The sequence below is a fragment of the Mesoplodon densirostris genome, chromosome 15, assembly GCF_025265405.1.
Source record: "Mesoplodon densirostris isolate mMesDen1 chromosome 15, mMesDen1 primary haplotype, whole genome shotgun sequence".
Taxonomy (NCBI): domain Eukaryota; kingdom Metazoa; phylum Chordata; class Mammalia; order Artiodactyla; family Ziphiidae; genus Mesoplodon; species Mesoplodon densirostris.
The window spans coordinates 5930666-5950320 of record NC_082675.1 but is presented as its reverse complement, the minus strand read 5'-3'; the positions used below and the strand labels follow the sequence as shown (position 1 = coordinate 5950320).

Sequence of the window (19655 nt, the reverse complement as noted above, 5' to 3'; positions counted from 1 at the left end):
CCTGCCTCTTCCCAAGCTGCTCCCCCGACCCCGCTCCACCACTCAGGGCCTGCATCACGCAGGCTCAGTCCCACCCCGGGGCTTTGGCACTTGCTGTTCCCACTGTGTTGAGAGGAGAATTGCGTCCCGCAAAATATGTTCAAGGCCGAACAGCCAAGTACCTGTGAATGTGAACTTCTTTGGAAACAGGCTCTTTGCAGATGTGACCAAGTTAAGATGAGGTCCTTAGGGTGGACCCTCATCCAGTGGACTGGTGTCCTTAGAGCAAAAGGGAAATTAGGGGACACACACACACAGGGAGGGTGTCACGGGACCACGGAGCGACGCGTCTACGAGGCAAGGACTGCCGGCACCACCGAGGCAGGAAGGAGCCGTCACGAGGCGTGGCCCTGCCGATGCCCTGACTTGGGGGTGGTCCTCTGTGGCGGCGGCTCTGGATGCTAATCCACGCCGCCCAGCACGCTGTCCCCTGGCCCTCCCTGTGGCTCCTCCTTCCCCGTCCGGGCTCAGCTCAGAGGCCACCGCTGAGGGGGGCCGAGCCCCCGACGCTGCCCTCTCCCACCACGGAGCTCCTGCGTCTGGACCACTCAGTGGCGGCCTCCCCTCCCTCCGAGGGCAGGCGTGGAAGTGGCCTCGTGCACTGCCGTCTCAGTACACAGGTGGCGATCAGGAAGCGTTTACGGAGGCAGACGACGAAGCCGCCGGCCGGCCCACTCACCTGTTCTTGTCGCCGCCCTCGGGCTCATCGACCTCGTCCGCACTGCAGGTGGCGCTGGAGTCGCTGTCCTGGGGGGCGCCCGAGCCCTTGGCCGCGGGGCCTTTGCCCCCAGGGCCGCCGCCCTCCTTCTTCTCCACCTTGGGCGCCCCCTCGGGTGTGGCCTCGGCTGCGGCCTCCGCGCCCCCCTTGACCTTGTCGGGCCCCTCCTCGGCGGCCTCCTCCTTGCACTCGCTCTTGACGGGCTCCGAGGGGGGCGCCTCGCCGGGCTCCTCGGTCTTGCCCACGTCGGCTGCCGGCTCTTGGGCCGCAGGGGGCTTCTGCTCCTCCCCCTCTTCGGCCGAGGGGGCGGCTGCGGCCTCTTCCTCCTTCTCCTCCTTGGGGACCACAGCAGGGGCCGCGGCAGGCGAGGCGGGTGCCGGTGGGGACGTGGGTGGGCAGGCGGCTTCGGGGGCCGGGGCGGGCTCGCTGGGGGCCGGGGCATCCTCAGGAGGCGGGCTGGGGGGCTCAGGAGGTGGCGCATCGGCGCCCGGGGTGGGCGGGGGCTTGGGCCCGCTCTGCGCGGTGTCCTTGGCGGCCTCGGTGCGGGGCGACGGGATACTCTCGGTGTCGGAGCTGTTGTTGACAGTGGCTGTGCGGGGACAGTGAAGACGGAGTGAGCGGTGCCGGGGGCTCAGGGTGGAGGCAGGCCCGGCCCTCCCCACGGCCCCCTGACGGCCCCGACGGCACGCCCTGGCTCCAGGCAGGAGCTCAGGGCGCTGTGACCCCCATCGCTTGACACCACGTAGCCCTAAGGCTCCTACACGCCTGGGCAGCGCCCCCGCCGGCCCCTCCCAGTGCCCTGTCCTCCTCTGGCCGCCCTCTCCACCTGCTGACTCTGGATCCCAGCAACCTGTTAACTTCCAACCCCCCGGGTGGGCGGCCAGCACCCCACAGAGTCAGGCTGGGGGCGGCCAGGGCTGCAGGCCTTTGTTTTGGGGTCTCCTTGTTCTCATCTGGGCTGCAAACCCTGGCTCTGCCCCGGCTGGTGGCCTGGCCGTGGTAACACCGGTGGCCTCCCAGCCTTGCTTTCCCCATCTGTAGGGTGGGGAGAACAGCTGCCACCCCACAGGGGCTGTGACAGCTCAGGGTGACACCTGGTAACGGTTTGCTGCTGTATTATCGCTGCTGTCATCACAACACGATGACATAAAATGGGGCCAGTGAGCTCGAAGGAGCCCATGGGGAAAGGGTCCACACCGACTGCATCCCCCAGCCATTCCCACAGGGCTGGTACACAGCAGGGGCACAATAAGTATCGATCGGATGACTGAACGTGTGTACAGATAAAGGGGGAGGGGACCTCAGCTCCAGGCAGGCCTGACTCTCTGGGCTTAACAACCGCTCCTGTCCCTTCTTGGGTTTCAATTTTCCCCATTTTCTACAAAATGGGGACATCTGAAACCCCCCACCCTCCACACTTCCTGTTGGGGAAATCAAACTGGGTAAGCGTCGCAGGTGAACACACTAATGAAAAATCAACCAAGCAGTCAAGCCGAGCACACTAATCTGCAGGAGTGAGCCTGGGAACAGCATGGGGAACAGACACTGCGCTGAGGAGCGGGGACAGAGGTGGCGGCAGGGTGGTGCTCACAGGCAGAGGCGTGCTCACAGAGGTGGGCCCCCTCATAGAGAAAAGGCCCCCTTGGGAAGCCCCCCGCCCTGGTCAGGCCCTACCCCCGCCCCCGACGGCCAGCTGGCCACATTCGTACCTGGGCCACTGCATTCCCCTCTGGGTACCTCGTTCCCAGAGGCGTGTAAGGCTGGAAGGAAGTGAGAGAAGGGTTAGCAGCGAGGTGGCATGAGCGGCAGGTGGGGTGGGAGGAGGCTCTGTGGCCAGGCAGGGCTGGGAAAGGGGCCCAGGGCCCAGCAGACAGCAGGAGGACCTACAGCCCTGTCCCAAGAGCCCTCACCGTTGAACACTCCTGGGTGCCCTTGGACAAGTCACTGGCTCCAGGGTCCTGGGGTGGGAGGTGCTGGCCTCAGAGGTGGGCAGGGCTGGGGGAGAGGCCTTCGGGGCTGCCGGGCCCTGTCTCACCCCTCAGACGCAGAGCCGGGTCAGCAGGGGTTGCTGGTGCCCTGCGCAAACGCTTCCTTCAGCTTTCACTGCCTCCAGACCCCTGGCCTCTCCCACTTTAAGGCCCAGAGCAAAGGCCATCCCTTCCAGAAATAATAATCCCAACAAGAGCAACACAGGGCTCGCTCGGTGGGTGCTGGGCTCCGGGCAAAGCTCTTCACACACACGACTCATCTCACCCTCAATAACCTCTAAGTTGGAGATGATCACCATTCTCCTTTTCAGATGAGAAAACAGAGAGGTTGCGTCACTTGCCCCAGGCCACACTGCGTGGAGGTGGGAGGCGGCTGACCCCAACATCCTGTGTCCCTGACCACTGGTTCCTGCCCCTGCCTTCTGACTCCGGCAATGTCACTCCCTCCTTTCACGTCATCAGACCACAGGATGGAGGGGGCCAGCGCTGAGGTCCCCTGGACAAATGGTTTCGCCCCAGAGTCTATGTGTTCATCTACAAAATGGGCGGTTCACGCCTGGCTCTCTCCCTTACCCAGAGGCTTCTCTCCATCGGGGGTTCTCAGACCTGAGTGAGCCTGAGGGCCGTGAAGACTCACATGGCTGGGCCCACGCCCAAAACGTTTCTCACTCAGTAGGTCCAGGTGGGGCCCGAGAATCAGCACTCCTGACAAGTTTGAATCCTGGTCCCCAAACAGGCCAACTGGTTACCTTGGGTAACCTCTCTGTGCCTCAGTGTCCTCATCTGTAAAATGGGGTGATGACAGCACCCACTGGGCTGTTGTGACAATTAAAGGGAATAACTCAAGGCTGTTGCTCTTATGACCACGATCTTTACTAGAGACACTACGGGGCCAAATGGATCACTCCTCCCTCCCCTGGATTCACCTTCAGCCTGGCTATGACAAGGCACTTGCTGCCTGCCCCGTGGAGGGAGGGGTCTGCAGTGCAGTTGGGGCTGGTGGGGTATTCCAGAAGGTTCCATTGTGGTGACCTCAGGCCCTAACCCAGAACCTACCTCACTTCCCCTATCCTGGTCACAGGGACAGAGTTACGCAGCGAATGCCGGCTGGACTGGCAGATTCCAAGTCCACCAGCTACATGACACCCCATGAGAGTGATTCTCCTCTTCCTGGGCCTTGGTTTCCTCATCTGTAAGATGGGAACATCACCCTGTGCCTCTCGGCAGGATCTTCTAAACTGCCTCCCTGATGTGCACAGAGCCATCAGGTGGTCACAGAAGCCTTGGATTCAGCCAGACCAGCACCCCCACCCCCACTGCCCAGCAGAGAATGCCTCTCCCCCCATCCTTGATAGGTTGTGTGAACCCTACAAGTGACATGGAGCTCACCACCGCACAGTTCTCTTACTGGGCAGCGCCTGTTCTGCTTTTAATGCTGAGCCACAGACTGGCTTCCTTTAACTTTCCCACCAAGCCTGCATCCTGCCTGGATGGATATTTAAAGAGGGGATTGGGTTTCTGCTCCCTAGGCTCCCTTTTCCTGGCTACAGACCCAAGATCCAGAATGCAAAGACCAGAGGGATCTGGAACCTTCCATCAGACACGGGTCAGGCCTCTGGTCAACTTGGGATAGAAAGACCCAAGGCTGTCAAGGAGGCCAGACTCACCTCCCCAGGTCCATCCCCAATGCAAGACAGTAATAACCCAATGGCTTGAGTCCCCATTTTCAACCAGGAAGTAGGATTCAGGCTGGTAAATACACTGCGGGCTGGTATAGCCTGAGTTTATTTGCACGTCTTGCTCACGGAGCCAGGGAGTGATTCACACTTTCCTCACACGTTGGCAGAAGTTTGGGAGTTTAAATGCAGAGACAGGCAGATAGGAGGGACAGGAAGGAACTCTGGCAGGGACAGGAGGAGAAAAGGTTCCCTTCACCAAGAACGTGAGGCCCCGCTGGGGAGCTCTGGCCAGGGAGATGGCGGAAGGAGAGGCAGAGACATTCAGCTACGCAGGGGTTGGGGTCTTCAGGGGTGTCATGCCTTGAGGGCTGGTGTAGACCAAGGAAAAGGGAGAGGGGCGGGGGCCAAAGGCAGACTGATCAGTGACCAGGGGTGCAAGCCTGGTGTCGGGCAGCCTGGTGTAACTCCCGAGTCTACAAACACTGATTACACAGCGGAGCCGCAGGTTACGTGGGGGCCAGGCTCTGAAGTTAGGTGACCATCTCGTGCAGTTAGAAATCCTCCTTTTGAGAAGTGGGCCAAACTGCCTGTGCAATTTAAAAGACTGATTCTCGCTCTCTCTTTAGCAGCCCTCAGCTGGTGGGAGAATTCATCTAAGATCAGGGCAGACGATGCATCTGTGTGATACCTGGGGTGCCTGGTGTAACTGCCCTGAACCTCAGTGCCCCCTGATAGAAAGCCGGGGGCTATGCAGTTTATCATCCAAATCGAGACACTTGGGAGGAAAATGAAGCATAATTATATAACTTTTGAATACTTATCGACCAACGGTATTGGTTGTACTTATATTAGTCAACTTGTAAAATAATAGTTCAGGTCAAAAAACTATTTTCAGGGACTTCCCCGGCCATCCAGTGGTTAAGACTCTGCACTTCCACTGCAGTGGGCGTGGGTTCGATTCCTCGTCGGGGAACTAAGATCCTGCACGCAGCACAGTGTGGTTAAAAAAAAAACCAAAAAACTATTTTCAAAAATAAACTTTTTTTTTCTAAAATGTGACACCAGATGTGCTGGCAAGGTAATAGGCATCACCAGAGCTGGATGCGACCTGGACGTGTAAGGTCACCAAGCACAAGACTGAACTCACAGGGGTCAGGAGGACTGAATGGACAAGTGTCCTGTGGGCGCAGAGATGCCGATTACCATCATTATTGTTGCCACTGTCACCATCATTATCAACATCATTTTCACCATCATCATCACCATCACCACCACCATCACCACCACCATCACCATCATCACCATCACCACCACCTTCATCACCACCAACACCACCACCCCCAGCATCATCACCATCATCACCATCACCACCACCCCCAGCATCATCACCATCATCACCATCACCACCCCCCCCAGCATCATCACCATCATCACCATCACCACCACCCCCAGCATCATCACCATCATCACCATCACCACCACCCCCAGCATCATCACCATCATCACCATTATCATCATCACCATCATCACCATTATCATCATCACCATCACCATCATCACCACCATCACCACCACCCCCAGCATCATCACCATCATCACCATCACCACCACCCCCAGCATCATCACCATCATCACCACCATCATCATCACCATCACCATGATCATCATCATCATCACCACCATCATCACCATCATCATCACCATCATCACCATCATCATCACCACCATCATCATCATCACCACCATCATCACCACCATCATCACCATCACCACCATCATCATCACCACCACCATCATCATCACCATCATCACCACCATCATCATCACCATCAACATCACCATCATCATCACCATCAACATCATCATCATCATCATCACCATCATCACCATCAACACCATCATCATCACCATCACCATGATCATCACCATCATCACCACCACCATCATCATCACCATCATCATCACCATCATCATCATCAACATCACCATCACCATCATCATCATCACCATCATCACCACCATCATCATCACCATCACCATCACCACCATCACCACCATCATCACCATCATCACCATCATCATCACCATCATCACCACCACCATCATCATCACCATCATCATCACCATCATCATCACCATCAACATCACCATCACCATCATCATCACCATCATCATCACCACCATCATCACCACCATCACCATCACCACCATCACCACCATCATCACCATCATCACCATCATCACCACCACCATCATCATCACCATCATCATCACCATCATCATCACCATCAACATCACCATCACCATCATCATCATCACCATCATCATCACCACCATCATCACCACCATCACCATCACCACCATCACCACCATCATCACCATCACCATCACCACCATCACCACCATCATCACCATCATCACCATCACCACCATCATCACCACCACCACCATCACCACCATCATCATCACCATCACCATCACCATCATCATCACCGTCACCACCATCATCACCACCATCATCATCACCACCACCATCACCATCATCATCACCGTCACCACCATCATCACCACCACCATCACCATCACCATCACCATCACCGTCACCACCATCATCACCACCATCATCATCACCATCACCATCATCATCACCATCATCACCATCACCATCACCATCACCATCACCGTCACCACCATCATCACCACCATCATCATCACCACCACCATCACCATCACCATCACCATCATGCCCTCCTCTTGGGGCAGTCCAGGCTCCTTCTCGGTAGGACCCAGGCATTTCTGGGAGAGGTCAGCTCCCACTGCCCACCCTCACCTTCTGCCTCCTCCGCCATCTCCTCTTCGTTCCCGCTCACGCCTGACACCTCCATCTCCTCATCTTCCACCACGGGTGGGAAGGCAGCCTCCTCACTGGCAGCAGCCGGCGCTTTCTTCTTCTTCCTCCGTGCGTTCCTCTCCTTCTCCTAGGGCACAGGGATAGCAGTGGGTGAGGGTCAGGGCAAGGGCCTGGGCTGTCAGCCCGGGGACTCCCGGTGCCGGAGGCCTGCCACAGCTGCAAGGGACAGTGATCCCAGCCACGTGGTCTTGAGTTGGTTTGAATCATACCAAACCCTTCCCCCCTTGTGCCCAACTGCACGGCCAGACATGCCAGTGGTTATTTTTATCCAGAGCTTCATTCTTCCATGCCCCAGATACACCTGGGGCGCAACCTGGCCTATAGGTTGCCCAGACATCCTTCCGGAACAGATGAGGAAGGACTGCCTCTGCCTGGAGGCCCCCCATGATCGCTCCAGCCCTGCCAGCTGTCCTAGCCAGAGCAGTGACCACAGCCTCTGGAGGACACACTGCCAGGCACGGTCAGTACACTGGAGAGAATGAATGAATGAAGCTTTTCCTTGCAGCCTCATCTGTCCCCAGCTGAGCCCCGGGGGACAGGCTAGCTTGGGCAGCACGTCATTTCACCCTACCAGTCTTTACAGGGCACCTCTTGTGTGCCAGGTACTGCCCCAGGGGCTGAGAATACAGGACGAAGGAGGTAGACAGGGTCCCTGCCCCACAGGCCACCTAGTCGGGGAGATGAGCAATCAACACATCAATTAAAAAGACGACTCAGAGGTGGGGGCATGGCTGCTGAGGGGGAGAGACAGGGTGGGGTTGAGAGTGCAAGGGCGGGGCAAGGAAAAGGCTTCTCCGAGGAGATGACATCTGAGCTGAGGTTTGAGTCGAGAGAAGAAGCTGGCCAGGCAAGGCTCTGGATGAGTGGTCCAGGTGGAAGGAACTGCAAGTACAGAGGCCCAGAGGTGGCACCACCTGGGTGGTTCAAGGAACAGAAAGAAGGCCTCCACTGAGCAGCCCCGCACTTCCCTCCACGCCTCCCCCAGTCCCCAGAGGCCCTGCTCCCCACGCAGGGGGCCAGGCGCCCACCCCCAGCTCATCAGCACTCCTCCTTGACAGCTCCCGTGTTTGCACCGCACTGGGCCGGGTGTTCCAGAAGGGTGTCTCTTTACCCCCATGCTGAGCCAGCCAGAGAGTGTTGATTGGCTTACTGAGTGGCTGCATGGGCCGCGTCCAGGGCTTCAACACACGGTCGGCAGAGCCGGGGTATATGTGGAGGCAGAGTGTGCTGGGGGTCCGAGGTGACCAGGGGCTCCCAGGGGAGTGGACTGGTCCCTAAGAGGAGACCCACCCCAGTACAGCTGGTGTGACGGGAGGGGTCGCAGCCTGAGCCCTTCGGGGTCCCTGAGGAAGGAGATGGAACCTAAACACTCCCAGACATGCCAGCAGCTCCCAGAGAAGCCCCTCACGCAGGGCTGACTCGGTTCCTCCCAGAGTTCACGTCCACCCGAACCTCAGGATGTGACCTTTCATAGAAATGAGCTCCTTGTAGATGTAATTAAGATGAGTTCATATCAGATGAGGGTGGACCCTAAATCCAAAATGACTGGTGTCCTTAGAAGAAGAGGGAAATCTGGACACAGAGGCACCCAGGGGAGGGATGCATCCCCAAGCCAAGGAACGTCAAGGATTGCAGGCCACCCCCAGGAGCTGGGAGCGCAGGGCAGGAGCCTCCCCTGGAGCCTTCGGAAGGAGCGTAGCCCTTCCGACACTTTGATTTCAGACTTTTAGCCTCCAGGATTGCAGGAGGATAGGTTCCTGTACCAGACTGTGGTGCCTTGTTACAGGAAACAGGAAACTAACGCACCTCCCCTCCGCCAATCCCCCGGCCCCCAGGAGAAAGCCACCATCACCGTACGTGAGTGAAAACACAGCACAGCCCACTCTCGGGCAGATGCTCCATCACCTCCAGGCGCCAGCCGGCCCTGCCCAGCCTGGCCCCTCACCACGCAGGGCTGGGAGCAAGCCTCAGGGGTCCCCAAGCCCCAGCCCCTGCCCGGGAGTGGGATCACTTCCTGTCCTGCCTTCTTCCTGAGCAAACGGGGGACCTTGGAGTGCAGCCGCTCAGAATTCGGGGAGGAAGAGGGAAATGTCTGTCTGCCCGTTAGTCACGGTTTCCGTCACCAGCACTCGGCCAGGGCCACGGCCCCACCCTGCCGCATGTCCACGGGACCACTGTGGGAACGCCCAGCTCCACCACCCGCCTGCCTCTGGGGGCTGGCGCACCCCGGTCCCAGACCCCGAGCTTCTCCCAGAGGGCCCCCGGCTGGAGCTCGCGGGGGCGTGAGAAAGGTGTGTGGCCTGTGGGTTTGTGGGTGCAGCTGAGGGGTCCCTCTTCTTCCCCAATCTATTTTTAGCAGACAAGGACTCACTTGAGTGCTGGAGCTGGGTGATGCAGGCGACTGGCTGCCCGGGGGGGTGGGGGGCATGCTCGGAGCCTCGCAGGGAACGGGGGCTCCTATGGGCCTGGCTGGGATGCACGTCCTGCTGGGAACCTGAGGTCTCTCCAAGCCAGCAGCCCAGGCCACCGCAGGCCAAGTGGGGTGAGTATGATGTCAACACCAGAATCCCCCCAAGCTCTGGGTTTCAGAGGCTGGGACTTAGTGTCCCAGGAATCATACCAAACCCTTCCACACGTGGCTCTGAACCTCAAGACTGGGACATGTGTATGGAACAGGAGATGCTGGCGATAGTAGTATTGGTAATTACAGCTGATGTCTGTTAAGCACCTACTATGTGCCAAGCATTCTTTACTTATTAATTCACTGGATCTGCACATCTCCTCTGCGAATCAGAGCATGCCACTCCCTACCTCGAACTCTCCAGACGCTCCCAGAACCTCTTGATATAAAACCCAAGTCTTCCCCGCTCCATACAGTCCAGTGCGATCTAGATCTGGACCCCGCCCAGCTCTCTGACTTGCTCACCCTCCTTGGTCTGTTACAAACACACTGCCCTTCTTGTGCAGATGGGCTTACAATGCCCCGGCCACAGGGCCTTTGCACTCGTCATTTCTCTGGCTGGACAGCCTTCTCCCAGACACCCACATGACTCACGTACCCACCTCCATCGGGGCTTTGCTCATACATCACCTCCTCAGTGAGGTCCTCCCTGATTACCCTTCAAAATCAGCTAATCTCGTTCTCCATCAATCACTTTCTACTACTATCCCTCATCTATCTTCAGACCACAATCTGAAATTATCTGTGAGTTAATTTGTCTCTAGAACTAGAATTAACTCAAGGGCAGGCATCTTTGTCTGTTCTCAGCTGTATTCCCAGCACACCAGGAACAGTGCCTGGCACAGAAGAGACACTCTGTAACTACTAATTTAGATGCATGAACCTGATAGACAAAGATGCTGGCCCAGAGGGGCAAAGACACTTGGCCAAGATCACACAGCTCGTGGGTCAAGAAACCCACACTTCAATGCAGGTCAGGTTCAAGTACCTCCCTGTCTGACCATCTCTCTCTGCAGGCCTGTGCAGCCTCAGATGGAAGAGGCGACAGAGGAAAACAAGGCAAGGTGGGGCCTGGGCTGAGATGGACAGAGACAGAGAAACACGGAAGCTGAGCCCGAGAGCCTGGATTCACAGATGGGAGAAAAGGGTAACCTTCGGTCATTAGGAGGGGGAGGGAAAACCTTGGAGAAGCCACTGGTGCCAAATGTTACATAACGCTGGGACACGCTCCGCCTGCCCACCCGATCCTGCTTCCTGCTGACGTCGCCCGTAGCCACGCTCGGGCCAGGCCTGGTGCAAGGCAGGAGGGGACACCCGCTGACCCTCTGCTTCCCCCACTGCTCCCTCCACTGGCCGAGGGTGACGTGTCTTCCTGAGCTCCAGACGGGGCCCGGCCAGCAGGAATCACCAGGACCTGTCTCCCTCCTGGGGTCTGGAGGGTGTGGGACAGCATCTTGTGAGGACTGCTTGCATTCTCCAGTGACAGGGAACTCAGCCAGGCACCATGGGTGGCCACTGTAAGGACGGATGGACCCAGGCTGCTGGGCCCGCCATCCCTCACTGAGCTTTCTCCGCAGCCTTCAACCTAAGTCCACTCCTTCGCTGTGAGCAGGGAACGAGAACCCGTCCCACTCTCCCCAACAGCCCTTTCTCGTCCACAAGTGACAAGCAAGGCTCCCCTGTTTGTTGGCCGCAGAACACGGCCCATCGGCCCCCACCTTCTGGTCCCCTGCTTCCCAGCAGGACCAGCCTCTGCTGAGTTCTGTGGGAGCCACGTCCAGTAATACAGGTATGGGTCCAGGAAGGGAAGCCAGGGGCTCCCACAGACTTGGGTTCAAACTCCCTCTGTGGTGTCTCCCTCCTGTCCTCAGCATCTTCACCTGAGGACGGGGTCAATGGGGCGACCTCAGGGGTCTGGGGGAGGGGCCCAACCTGGGCCTCAGGGTCCCCCTGCTGTTCACGCCTCCTCCTCGGCCCACCAGCGATGCTGCCAGCCACCAGCATGTTCAGAGTCTGGGGACAAGGAGGGCGACCGTCTCTATCAGCTTTGGCTACATTTCACTCAGACCACACAATCTAACCCGAGCCCGGCCCCCGCTGGGTTGCCCCTCAGCTCACAAACCTTCAGTGGCTCCCACTGTCCATTAAAGAAAGACCCAGCTCCTCTGCCCAGCAGGAAACTCCACCCACACGTATACCCAGGGCACCTGCCATTGCTTCCCTGGCATACGGTAGGCGCTCACTAAAGGCTTGCTGAGTGTGTGATGAGATGATGCCCAACACTTACTGAGCACAGATCGAGGGCCAGGGCTGGCCCTTTACAAATACGAAAGCCTCTGCTGCCCACAGCAACCCTACGAGTGGGCCTGGGTCTTACCTCCTTTTACAGAGGAGGCCGCTGAGGCCGAGTGCTGAGGCCACGAACCTGCGGGCAACAGCCAGGAGGCGACAGAGCTGGGGTGTGAACCCTCCAGCCCACAGCCCTACTCCACACCATCCTGCTCGGCTGCCTCTTTGAATGAGTGAGTGAATGCATCGATCAATCGACGAATCAATTGCTCAGGCAATCCAGGAGCAGACACACTCCACACCCAGTTAACAGCCAAGGGAGGCACGGCACCCCACATCACTACTGATGCCACCACCTCTGCTACCAATGATGCCACTGCGGCTCTCTCTCTTAGTAGCGCTGGCGATGTGCCAGGCCCAGTTCTAAGCACTTCATACCCATCCCCTCGAATCATTCCCACAACAGCTCTTTGAGGTGGGAATGATCCCCATTTCAGAAGTGGGGAAACTGAGGCACCGAGAGGACAAGCCACTTGCCCAAGGTCACACAGCTAGGAAGTGGCAGAATCTGGATTTGAACCTGGGTGTCTTGGGCCCACAGTCCCCACCCTGGCTGTTCCTGCACACGTTATTCAGGAGAGCACCTTGAAGGCCCCTGAGGAGAAAATGGGGTCCGTGGCTTTAAAATAAAAGAATAATGACACTGATACTACTACCAGTAGTTAGAGCAGCTGACCCCCATGCAGCGCCCCCCTCTGGCAGGCACTCAGTCCTTTACAAGTGGTAACTCATTCGCTCTTCACCTGAGCTCTCAGGGTAAAGCCTATCATTCTCCCACTTTACAGATGAGGAAACTGAGGCTCACGGGGTAAAGCCGCTGCCCGAGGTCACACAGGTGCCAAGTCATGAAGCTGGCGCTTGACTCCACTTTCGCCCTGGAGCCCAAGCTGCACCATCCACCTGGCTGGAAGCTCTGTTTCCCCAACCCACCCTCTCAAGTTTTGGGGCCCCCAGGGGGCACAGCAGGGCCGTGCCCCAAGGAAACCTGGAAAGTGAGGTGGGGGCCAGCAGGCTGTGAGAGGAGATACCTGTAACCCAACAGCCTGGGCGAAGCGGGCTGGTGTGTGGGCACCAGCTGGGCTGGGCTGGGCTGAGCAGGGAATGGGGGGAGGGGAGAGGCGGGGAGGACAGGTCAGAGGGAGAGGGGACGAAGCAGGAAGACCCCTCTGTCCCTGGGGCGATGCTCAGGGCCACACTCCCAGCCCAGTTAATCCTGAGTTGGTGTGTAGAGGCCGACATCCTGCCCCCATCCAACCACCACCACCACAGAGCTGGATCCTCTCTGAGCTACGGGATCTTAGCAAGTGTTACGGACAGGTGCTCCTTGGCCTCGGCCCTCACTGAGTCTTCCACCCTGCCAAAACCAGAGTCCTGAAAATCTAGAAAAAAGCAGAGCTCCCTGTGTTTCAGGGCGCCCTGCCTGAAGCCCCAGGAGCACCGGGAGCCGACTGCAGAGCAGGCGGGGAAGGCGCAGGAGGCACAGCCTAACCAGACACGACGGGGAACGGGCACAGGCAGGGGCCTGACCCAGGGAAACCTGAGGGCGAGCCTCAGCGCTGACCACAGGGCCATGGCACAGCGTCCCCCTCTGGCCTAGAATGCTTGGGGTTGGGGTGGGGAACTGGGGAGGGATGTCCTTAAATTCTGCACATGCTCAGGGAGCGTTCAAAGAGGGTGATCCTGTCCCTGGTCCGCCCGCCATGCTGTGTGACCTCAGCAGCCTGCTCGTCCTCTCTGGAGCAAGGCAGGCTCCATGGTGGAGCAACTCAGCCTCCCAGGACAGGGTGCACATACTTTAAACCCAGCACAAGCAGCCCAATCAGGGGGAACGGGGAGGGTGGGGAGCTGTGTGTCCCCCTCTTGTACCTTCATATCTACAAGGAAATATGCAGCCCGCCGATTAAAAGCATGCATCCTCAGGTCATGTAATTGTGGGTTCAAACTCCAAGTCAGCTGTTTATGAGCCTGGCTGAGCCTCAGTTTCCCCAGGTCTGAAATGGTGACAATGCTTGGCATGTCACAAGTGTGCCCAAAAGGGGGAAGGGAGGGGGATGGAGGGAGGGAGGGAGGGAGGGGGGGAGAGAGAGAGAGAGAGAGAGAGAGAGAGAGAAGGAAGGAGGGAAGGAAGGGGGGAGGAGGGAGGGAAAAGGAAAAGAAAAGGAAAGGAAAGGAAAGGGGAAGAGAAAGGAAAGGAAAAGGAAAGAAAACAAGCCACCCCCAAATGGCCCTCGCTTCCCAGTAACAGCTGCAGAGGAAGCGGCCTCTCTGTGGAGACCATTTACGGGCTCAGCGAGGCGAGCCTGCTCCTTCTGTGCTCCTGGAGGAGGGAAGGTCCGTGCCTCTTCTCAATCCCCTGGAGGCCAGGGCTGGGCCGGCTGCTCCCTGACCTGTCCATTCCTCCCCCGGGGTGGCCCTAAGACTGTGAGTTCAAATGGAGTGCGGGAGATGCTGACTTAGGGTTCCTCTGCCAATGCGCTGACAGCCCTGAGTCCCTGGGGAGTCAGTGCCTGGCCCACCGAGCTCCTTCCTCCCTGCCCTGAGCCCTCAGAGGCACTACGGGCCCGCAGAGGTGTCTGACCGAGGAGTGCTGGGGGGTGGAGGCGGGGAGGCAGAGGTGGGCCTGCGCATCGCAGTACCCAGGAGGGATGCTTACGGCAGGGATCCACCCCTGCAGCATTTTCGGGGGACCACGGAGCGGGAACCTCGAGGGGCTGAGACCTCGGCAAAAGAGCTGGCGTCAGACCCCTCCCCACCCAGGGCTCCCGGGCCGCAGGTCTGGCCCACAGGTCTGGCTGGGATGCACAGGGCAGTGGCGGGGGGGGGGGCAGTGGGGAGACTCACCATCTTCAGCTTGTGCTGCTGCAGGATCTCATCCAGGTTCTGCCTCTTCTTGTAGTTGAAGTAGAAGTTCTTACACTGGGACACCGTCTTGGAGCCCACCATCCGGGCGATGGCCGACCAGTTCCGGCCGTGTTCCAGGAGGCCTATGCGGGGGAGGGCAGCAGGTGAGGGGTGGCAGGGGGCTGGACAGGCAGCGGGGGCCCGTACCCACAGCCTGGAGGGCAGACAGAGCCCTGGGCGAAAGCAGCCCTGATCCCGGGGCTTAGGCTCACTGCATGGGTCCAAGGTTTCTGGAAAGAGATGGCTGGGGTGGGGGACACCAGAAGGGTGTGGGAGGCCTGGGCTCCCCGGGCTGCATGGGACAGCCTGGAACTGGAGGGGCAGGTGGGTGCAGCCCTGGGTGTACCCCTGCTGAGGCCACTGTCAAGGGTTCCAGGGACTGAGGGCTGAGGTCTGGGGCGCAGACCCCGCCCGGGGCCCCACCTCTCCTCCTCCCCTGGCTGTCTTGACCCAGCACTGACACTCGCTCGCAGCTGCAGACGAGGCCTCGGGAGACGGGCTGTTTTCCGGCCGCACCAGGCCAGAGAAAGGAAGGAACGTGTGAGCAGGGGTGGGAGGGTGGAGTCCGGCTTGGGGTGAGCTGGCCCAGGATCCTCCGCGCCCAGGTTAACTGGGGCACACCCAGAACCCAGAGCTCCCCGTGGACGCCTAAAGGCCCACCCTGGACTCGGGGCCCACCAGGCGTGGTTCAGGGTCTGGGAGTGGACTTGCCTCCCCAAATCACAACCCCCCCATCTCCATGAGCTTCTCACACAGCCTCACAGACTCCTGACGTGGGGAGAAACGCCCAGGAATTGGTAGACCCCATCCCAAATTTACCTAGGGCAGAGAAAGTTCCCTCCATCCCCACAAACTCAGGCCAGAGCTGCACCTCCAAGCCCTATTCCGTTCTCAATGCCATAGACACCAGGTTCTGCAGAAACGTCGTTCCCCCAGCCCCCCTGGAAGCCAGCCCTGGGTCTCAGCCCGTCTGCCCTTAGTGCTCCCAGCACACACCTCGAACAGGCCAGCACCTCTGCATCTCCAAGCAGCGCGCCTTGTGTGGCCAGGTCAGCCGGAGCAGGTAGGGCCTGCCCGCTTCCTGACGGCTGCAGGAGGGGCAGATGGGAGGCTCCGGCCTCCAGGGACTGCGGGGCAGGACTGGGCCCCCAGAGGGCAGCAGGCATGAAGCCTGAGTCACGGTGCTGGGAACACAGCAGCCTCTGAGCCCCAGAGCTAGACTCATAAGGACTAGCGAAAGATTTCCCATAAAGAAGTTTGAGGCTGTTTTCCTTGAATCAAATCAAGCTGCAAGCAGGGAGGGCTACGGCTGATATTTTTCAGGGGTGTGGGAGCGTAAGGGGCGGACAGTCTGTGTGTCGGTATTTTCTTTCTTTCATTCATCCATCCATCCATCCATCCAGCCATCCAGCCAGCCAGCCAGCCATTCAAACATGTGCCGGCGGCTTGCTACATACAAGGCTCGCACAGAAATAAAACAGCAGCAAAAACAACATCAACAAACCACCAGGTCACACGGCCGAGCAACCTGGAGTTTGCAAAGCCCTGCAAAGACCTGGTTCCCTCTTCTCCTTGCTGTGGAGGCCACGGCTGTTTTCCCATCCCCAGGATGGGGGAAACCGAGGCTCCAGGGATCAGAGGAACTCACAAGCTTACGGGGTGCGCCAAGGGGCCGAGTGGACGTGGGACCCAGGTTGTCTGCTCTCCCGCCTCTGGGCCCGGGGAGTGGGGTGCTAGACTGACAGGCCACCTGCTCCCCTGCGGAGGCCACGGGGCCACATGGCCCCAGGGCAGCTCCTCAGGGTTCCTCAAGGACAGGCACGGAGGGGAGGGCTGGGGCGCGGGATCAAGTGTAACCCAGCCCCCTGACCTTTCCCTCCGCCTGCGCCCGCAGCAGCTGCCACTTCCACAGGACCTGGCGGAGGACGACGGGGACGCGTTTATTTATATTTCCCCAGCCAGGGCCAAGAGAGCCCAGGCAAACACGTTGGGCCGGAACCCCGGGAGGGAGAGGGCGGGTCTCCCATCTGGGCCTGCTGAGGGGTAGGTATTGGTGGGGGGGGACGAGGGCCCGGAGGTGGGGGGACGAACCTCAGCGAGGTTGACATTTACAGACTCAACACATAAATAAGGAGGGAGCTTGGAGCTGGCTTGGGGGTTGGGGTCCTACTTAACTCCACTGGTGGCAGAAGCAGGAGCTTGGGTGGAGGGGTCACCCGGCCCTTCCCGAAAGCTGCTCTCGAAGGAGTGCTGGACTGAGCTGTCCAGAAGCCCTGCCAAGAACATGCTGTGTGGTCTCCGCCATCCCCTCTGCTCTCTGGGCCTCAGTTTCTTTAACTGCTGCGTGAAGGGCTGGGCTGAATGCCCTAGCACTGCTGGCTAGGGTCCCTGGGGTGGGGGTGGATGGGCATGAGCTTCCTTCTGGTTCTGGTTCTGGTCCTGGCACCCCAGACTGAGGGTGCCAGGCACAGGGAGATGCACTTTAGACCCCGCCATGCCTCGGAGACCACATGGACCAGACCCAGCTGAAAGCCCCCTCCCACCCACCCCCGCCGACACCCCTCTACCTGGAGAGAGCACCTCTGAGCATGTGCCAACCAAGACCCCCAAGATCCGCCCCAAGCACAGACCTCCTTCCGGGAGAGCCCCAGCCCGACAGCCAGAGAGGCAGGGGAAGGGGCACCAGTAGAAAGCCGGGGGGGGGGGATCCCACGGGTATAGCACTCCTGAGTCTGCCGCCCTGGGGTCCCTGTCACCGTGGCCCAAAGTCCCCCCCCATCCCAGTCCCCTCCCCGGAGCCACTCACTCACATCCTCTCATCTGCGTCTCCCCCTCCGCCAAGTTTTCCGGAAACATACGGCTTGGAGGATGCTCCAGGGATCGGAGCTGGGAGCAGCGGGCTGGGAGGCGGGAGGCTGGGCGGCCCTGGTGCCGGCTCCGCAAGGCTTCTGGCTGGCGTCTGCTGGCGGCACAGCTCGGCCTCACATCCTTCTCGTCCAACGGCGCGAGGGAGGGAGGAGGGAGGGGCCGGGCGGTGGGAGGGCGGCAGGAGGAGGCTGGCTCCGAGGAGGGCGGGGAAGCAGCTCCGTGCTGCGCGCCGTGGTGGCCCAGGGCTCCTCCGGCGCTGCCACCCCTGAGCCGTCCCCCCCCCCCCGCAGCTGCGGGCGTGCGAGGTGCCCTTCGCCGATGCGGGCGGGCGGGCGGGAAGGTGTCGGCCGTGCCAGGCGTCACCAGGGAGCACACTGTCAGCGGCTCCTCTGGGCACCAATGTGCCCAGCGCGGGCGCTCAGCCCCCGGACCCCCGACGCCCCCGCGGGGCAGAATCCAAAGACCCCAGAGCCTCTCGGGCAGCAGCGCCCGGCAGCGTCGCTACGCGCCAGGGCTCGTCCGATCTTCCTGCTGCCTGACCCAGCGAGACGCGTCAGGGCTGAATGTGACCTCCAGACGGAGGCTCGCGGGAGGGGCGGGGGAGTGTGGCAGAAGCCCAGGTTCGGAAGGGGCGGGCCAACTTGGCACTGGCTTCCCCCTCCCTCTCTCTCCCCATCCGTGGCGGTGGCGGCGTCAGCAGCGGTAAGAACAGATGAGGGTTCAGAAAAACAGAGCTTCTCCGCCCCGGCAGCGGGAGCAAACAGCTTCTTCCGCCGTCAGTCCCCTGCGCTGGTTCCACCTGTGGCCTGCCCCCCTCCGGGCCTGACGCTGCTATGGCGGCCAGGCCCTCCGTGGGGGACTCTGGAGGTCTGGATGGGCTGGAAGGCGGCAGTACCCTGGCATTCTAGGAGGAAGCTTAGGATGCGAGGGGACTCTTCCAAGTGCAAATGAGACCTCCCACACCTGAGGATGGGGGGAAGGGTTTGGAGCCCGTCAGAGGGCTCTCGACTCCCTGAGGGTCTTGGGACGACGGCGGCGGCCTCTTCCTTCCCTCTCTGAGATACCCGTGACGACTGGGTCGGCCCGCGCCCCATACAAACACCTGCTGTGGACGCCCCAGGCAGCTCCCAGGAGGTTGAAAGTTAACTGAGTTGAACTTTGGAGCAAGATCCAGGTCACGACCGATTTCTCCAACTCCGGGGTCACTGACCTGCTTGTCCCTTCAGCCCTCAGCCTTTCCATCCTGCCCAAGAAACCCAAGGAACGACAGGCCACGGGTCTCTGAAGCACCCCGATACCCCTGCTTTGCCCCCAGCCCTCGCCCTGGGCCCTGGGGCACACCCTCCAGGGCCGGCAACAGATCCCAACCACATCGGGGATGCGGGACGTCCTGCCTGAGTCCCATGATCCGTTCTGTGCAAGGGAGGCCCAAGACGGCTTTTAAGGATGCCAATCCAATCGTGTCACTCCTCGGCTTCAGATCTTCCAGTGATGACCCAAAGCTCTTGGAATAAAATCCAAAGGCCTCAGTGTGGTGCATGAGGCCCTGCAGAGCCAGTCCTGCCCCGCTGTCCAGCCTGCTTCCTACCTCTCCCCTCGCTCCAGCCACTGGGACCTTTTCTGCCCAGCCCTTGGATGTGCCCCAGGACATTTGCACTCACTGTCCCTGCTGCCTGCATGGCTTTTTCACAGCTCTCCTTCTGTCTTCCTTCAGTTCTCAGCTTCAAGTGATACCTCCTCA

At 59.7% G+C, this 19655-nt stretch overlaps 1 protein-coding gene across 25 annotated transcripts in view; it reads right to left on the bottom strand.

Moving 5' to 3' along the window:
- NCOR2 (nuclear receptor corepressor 2) overlaps window positions 1-19655 on the bottom strand; it is a 225059-nt gene that overhangs the window by 42688 nt on the left and 162716 nt on the right. For 21 of the 25 annotated variants that reach the window (XM_060118201.1, XM_060118204.1, XM_060118197.1 and 18 more), the window contains 4 exons: window positions 14987-15129; window positions 7255-7402; window positions 2467-2517; window positions 719-1346 (listed from right to left, as the gene is read on the bottom strand). In XM_060118201.1, the coding sequence (XP_059974184.1) occupies window positions 719-1346; window positions 2467-2517; window positions 7255-7402; window positions 14987-15129 (970 nt within the window). The remainder of the gene's footprint in view (window positions 1-718; window positions 1347-2466; window positions 2518-7254; window positions 7403-14986; window positions 15130-19655) is intronic. The other 4 variants (XM_060118206.1, XM_060118215.1, XM_060118216.1 and 1 more) reach the window with 1 other exon arrangement.